The 5436-nt window shown below is 37.8% G+C and overlaps 1 protein-coding gene across 1 annotated transcript; it reads left to right on the top strand.

Annotated features, from left to right (window-relative positions):
• Nucleotides 1-2827: 2827 nt before the first annotated feature.
• LOC112281765 (uncharacterized) lies at nucleotides 2828-4472 on the top strand. The gene is made up of 5 exons (XM_024518637.3): nucleotides 2828-2857; nucleotides 2995-3147; nucleotides 3418-3559; nucleotides 3735-3889; nucleotides 4016-4472. Exons 2-5 carry the CDS (start codon nucleotides 3100-3102, stop codon nucleotides 4322-4324), a joined length of 654 nt encoding a protein of 217 aa, XP_024374405.1. The 5' UTR covers nucleotides 2828-2857; nucleotides 2995-3099; the 3' UTR covers nucleotides 4325-4472.
• Nucleotides 4473-5436: the final 964 nt, after the last annotated feature.

The following is a 5436-nucleotide window of genomic DNA, read 5'->3' as shown; positions in this document are numbered from 1 at the left end:
TTAATGGCTTGTAAAAATAGAATATTTTGGAAATTGGATACTAAAATAGAAATAATGTAGAAAAATCTTAAAATAAGTTAAATACACAATATAAATAATTATAAATACTAAATATTTAAATTAAACATCCAAAAAATTAAGATAATTAAGAAGAAATATTGATTATTTTAGGTATAATTTTGTTGTAAAAGTAGAAGATTTAGACTTAATAGAAAATAATTTCATCATATTCTATAATGTAATTAGATCTTAAATCATATTCTTTTTTAGAAAAATAAAGACAAAGGTTTGTACATTTTTTACATATCTTTTTGATAACTAGATAACTTGTAGATCCTATATAAATTTGGTACAAGAGTCTTGTCCCTCCACATATCAAATGGCCATTATGATACCAAATCATGCAATCTTATAATAATGCTTCATATTTTCTCTATTTAATGTACATGGAATATGATAGGCTTATTTGTCATTAAAAAAATATTTAATTAGGGATTCCAAAAGAAAAAGGAAGCATTATTTTGTAGCCTCTCTCTCTTGGTAAAAGGAGCATATATAGTATCTCCATGCTGCCACATACATCCTATTTGGTAAGCATTTATGGCATTCCATGATAATTTTAAGAATTTTAGTGGCTCTTCATCTAATAGAATTTTAATTATGTGTAAACTAGTTTAGATCTTAATAAATATATATATATATATATATATATATATATATATATTGTATAAATCTCTTTGTAAATGCATAATTTTGCATTGATTTTTTTAACATATAATTGGAAGAAATATAGTAGATGATGTTATTAGAACTTTGTATAAGATTCTTTTCATAATTAATCTCCTAAAAACTAATGATCTCCAAGAATTATTTAAACTTTTTGAAACCAACTCCATTCTATGATACATAATTAATAATCTAATAATTTATTTATTTTTATTAGATTTTATTAATTAACAAAGGTAATTAACATAGTCACGAAGATTGAAGCAAACAAAGGATGATGTAGAGCCCTTGCTAGAATCACTTCTATCCTACCTTTAATTATACACTTCAATGTATCATCTTTAATAATTAATAAGTTCTATTAATTCATATTTTTTTTTGCAACAAATGATATTAATTAATAGAAAGAATACTATACAAAAAAATGATAAGATATCACAATAAAAACAAATTATGATTTATATATCCAAATACTAAATAAAATATTAATGGGCACCTCATAGATATCAATTAACACAAAAAAAATTCTATAAAATACTATGTCTCATTTATTTTTATATTTTTAAAGGTTCATTGCTTTATAATTGTAACTATTTGATTGGAGTTGATATAGGTATTTTAAAAAAGAAAGATTGATTATTTAAATAATTTACAACTACTATTGATTTTGTAAATAAAAACCATTTGCACTCAAATTTTATCCAATGATTTCCCTTCTTCCAAAAAAAGTTGAAAATACCCTTACCTTGAATAGAGCCCTTTGCAAAAGTTACTCCATTATCAAATCTAAAAGTTTAATAGTAAGGCACTCTATAAATATATAAAAATAAAAAAATAAATATGAAGAAACACATTGCGAAAAAAAAGAAAAAAGAAAACAAAACGTTAAGATGCCAAACAGGTTTCGTCATTTGTTAGATCTTCAAAGGGGGAGGAGCAAGGATATATTGCTTCTCGCACAATACACTCAGTGATTCAATTTCTTAACAAAAGCATGTGATCACCTTTCCACCGCAACAAATGCTTGATACGAGATGATGATCGCCGGAGGCTCGTTCTGCTGGAATCCTCTCCCCCTCACAGACCCGGAACTGTGAGACCACAGTTGATCATCTAATGAACGAATATTATAGATAACCCATCTGTTCACCGAACTAGCTGCTTGCTTTGACAAGCATAAGTTGATCATTTCGAAGTCCATCTGTCAGCGTCCATAGCTTCTCGAAATTGCAAATGCTGCAGTGATTGCGGTCCCCAATTCCGGCTACAAGCACCTGTGAAACCACATTTCTCTGGTGCTTTGCATTGACGTCAGTTTGAATGATCTTTTAGCAGGTGGACAAGAGAACATAGCAATCTCCCAAGCTTCTTCCTCTCAAGATGGTGGCTGCAACACACGCACACGTCATCTGTGTTAATACTCTTCGCTGCGTACAGGTGACCCCCACCTTTTGCCCAGGAGGGCTCCAGTTTCGACATGCTCGTAGAAACGAGTCCATAATTCACAGCCAGAGCTTGAAAAAGCAACAATTGGGTCATCAGAACCTGGAGAAGCCTTCAATTTACAAAAAAAAAACCGCACACATTCTTGTTTTTGGGGGGGGTATGATTCTGGTGTAACATGAAGTTTATGTTTAACATTTCGGAAGACCAAAGTTAGCTGTCGGGGGATCACTGCGATGGTTGAATCTTGTACCGTCTACGGTATCTGTTGCCAGATAAGGTGCTTCAACTCCCAAAAAATGCGATGAATGGCATTGTTGAAAACTATTTTGTCGAATATGTACCGTGCAGGTTGTTAATGCAGATTTAGGGTGTGCCACTTGGCCATGTATTAGCAATTACAGATGGAGTATATACCACTTGACGAAAGCACAGGGTGCCATTGGGGACGATGAACGCCCCGACGAGATTATTTATCCATCGACCCATGCATAATTTTAAGCTGGAAAGACACTTGGAAGCTTCGCCTCTAATAGGAAAAGGCCATGGCTCATTCATGGCCACTTGGGTGGTATGACAATTTCGCCTGATGATTCTAGGCTGCTCGGTTTTTCTTATATATAATCGAGTGCAGCTCGTTGCTAGTAATTACACTTGTACATGCTTTGATACCCTGAGTTTGTTGAAGGTAAGCTGTGGGTTGGGTGCGGCTTCTGGGCATGCTGTAGTTTAATATATGGGTGTTCAATGGTTCGTCGATCGATGCACTAGATTGGTTCTGGTCGATACCAGCCGTGGTTTTCTGATTTTGACTGGTATTTGCAGAAATTTGAAGACTTGTGGTGAGGCTTCTGAAATCGACTCGAAACGTGGGAATTCGCCAATTAATTGTGAAGAAGTTCCCTTGTAGCAAACGTCGTGGACTCTACAATGGCGAAGATTCAGCTTTACAGCATGGCCACACCAAATGGCCAGAAGGTGAGGCTTGATTTTCTGCAAAATTGGCTGTTCTAGGTTTACTTGCGTTGTCGTAATCAGTCATATTTATTTTTTTGAATATAGTCACGTAGGTCTTCTAGGTCTCGGGTGCGATGCTCGGGATTTTGGGTATGCCATGCGATCAATGGTAAGTTCCTGTTATTACTCAGATGGCCTGAAAAGTGGCAAACCTTCGACGAGTAAGATGCATCTCATATTGTTTAGTACTTCCATTTTTTTTTCAATCGTTAGGATGAATGACTGCTGCAGGTCAGCATTGCTCTCGAGGAGATGGAATTGGAGTATGAGCCACACACCATCAATATTTTCAAGAACGACCAATTCACACCGGAGTTCATTGCTATTAATCCAAACTCCAAGATCCCTGCCATTGTTGATCCTAACGGCCCAGGTCAGTGAGGCTTCTTGCAGTATTATTTTGATTATTAAGAGGTTTCTCTTCGAATAAAATCAACATGCAGTGGCCATTGTCACATATCCAAGACTGTCGTTGATGATAGTCATATTCGCAGCTTGGAATTTGATTATTATTGTGGGCGTTGGATTTGCTGGAATTGTTGTGTCAGATGGCAAACCTATGAACGTATTTGAGAGTGGCGCGATCTTGCTTTACCTCGCAGAGAAGTCTGGGAAATTCTTGTCTCAAGACCCCCGGCTGAAATGGGAAACCATTCAGTGGGTCTTCTTCCAGATGGGTGGAATTGGACCCATGTTCGGTCAGGTACGCTCTGTCGTTATCTCTTGCAATTCATTATCATTCTCAGTAGAGGTAAAATTATTACGTACCGAACCTTGGCCATCAATTACAAATAGAGGTGATTAACTTCTGCTCTCCCTTACTGTACAGTTCGGGCATTTCTTCAAGTACGCCAAGGATAAGTGTCAGCACCCATATCCCGTGGAGCGCTACACCAACGAAGCCAAGCGGCTTCTTGGGGTTTTGGAGAAGCGGCTGGAGGGTCGGGAATTTCTCATTGACGGCGGCTATTCAATAGCCGATATAGCCATTTTCCCCTGGGTCGGCTGTCTTGACACAGGTTACGGTGGCAGGGAGAAGGTTGGGTTGGACAATTTCCCCAACGTCATGGCATGGAAGACTCGGTGCTTGGAACGTCCGAAGACTGCCAAGGGGATGACTGTGTGCAAAATCTCGTAATTCTCGCAAGAGAATGTAAACTTGTAGGCTGTTCAGCGGTGAATATATCTTACAGTTGTAGACAATTGTATTTTCTTTGTTACCAGTAATATATGTTTCAGTTATTGAGGTGCGAAGCTGAGTCAATGTTTCACCTCATTTACGGGTTTATGGTAGTGTCTCTTTTCATGCCTTCATATAACATGCAATATTTTGATCACAGATGAACATGAAGACATACATCTCCATGGGCGTACATTATGTCGTTTTAAATTTACAATTTTGTGCAGTCAATTCCGGAACTACTATTCTACACTCTGATTTGTATGAAATCTGCACTTGGTTCAATGATACAAAAGCCTGTAGCTAAAAACACTGCATAACTACGTCACCTCGGAAATCTACATTCTAGACGAAACGAAGCATTACTAGACTAAGTAAAATCACTCTAATGGCTCAAATTCGGGCGTGTCGGAAGATGCCTCAACGAATAAAGGCTGTGAATCACTTCAACTAGCGTCTCTCCCACGAAACTGAACTCAATTCTTGAAACAAGGGCAAGTCATCACAAGCGACCACTTCCTTGCTCGTCACCACATCCACAGCACGGTTCGTGACAATGCACAAAGTACCAAAAAAACCAAGATAGAAAGTTCTGTAGCATAAACATGTACATCACCCTTCACCTTGATGCAAACATATTCTCCAAACTTCCAATTACGCAGTTCGAAATATACTCCTTTCCCCAGAGGACACAACAGTAAGGCAGTACAATTGTGCAGAGTCACAAATGAAGACAAAGATGCTGTCAGCATCTTGTCCTAGAGGTTGTTGCCCCACATTGGCAGGGATGGGCGTCACTGTTTCTACAGCAGACGGGTCCAACACTAATCCTGACCTTGCCATTGCCTCAGCTCAAATCTGCGGTCCTGCCGCTAGCGTTGGCTTAGGCTTTGTCGATGCCGTCGATGAAGCGAAGCAGGAGCTAGAAAAATTGTATGCACGTGTGTAGGTAAGCTTCAAATCAGATGTTGTCGCCGCAAATCGGCTGCAAAGTTGTGGAGCCATGAAAACACAAGCCCACACTCATGGTTGTGCAAGATTTCATAGCTCCCCACTGAACATCACCGGAA

The sequence above is a fragment of the Physcomitrium patens genome, chromosome 4 (genome assembly GCF_059467195.1).
Source record: "Physcomitrium patens ecotype Gransden chromosome 4, ASM5946719v1, whole genome shotgun sequence".
NCBI classification, from domain to species: Eukaryota; Viridiplantae; Streptophyta; class Bryopsida; order Funariales; family Funariaceae; genus Physcomitrium; species Physcomitrium patens.
Note: the sequence above shows the minus strand (reverse complement) of the source record. Positions and strands in the feature narration are given on the sequence as shown.

Bases quoted from the DNA above. Each gene is read 5' to 3' on its own strand.
- LOC112281765 (XM_024518637.3), top strand. From the start codon at position 3,100: ATGGCGAAGATTCAGCTTTACAGCATGGCCACACCAAATGGCCAGAAG. The intron at 3,560-3,734 runs GTCAGTGAGGCT...TTGTTGTGTCAG, and splicing joins TGTTGATCCTAACGGCCCAG to ATGGCAAACCTATGAACGTA. The intron at 3,890-4,015 runs GTACGCTCTGTC...CTTACTGTACAG, and splicing joins TTGGACCCATGTTCGGTCAG to TTCGGGCATTTCTTCAAGTA.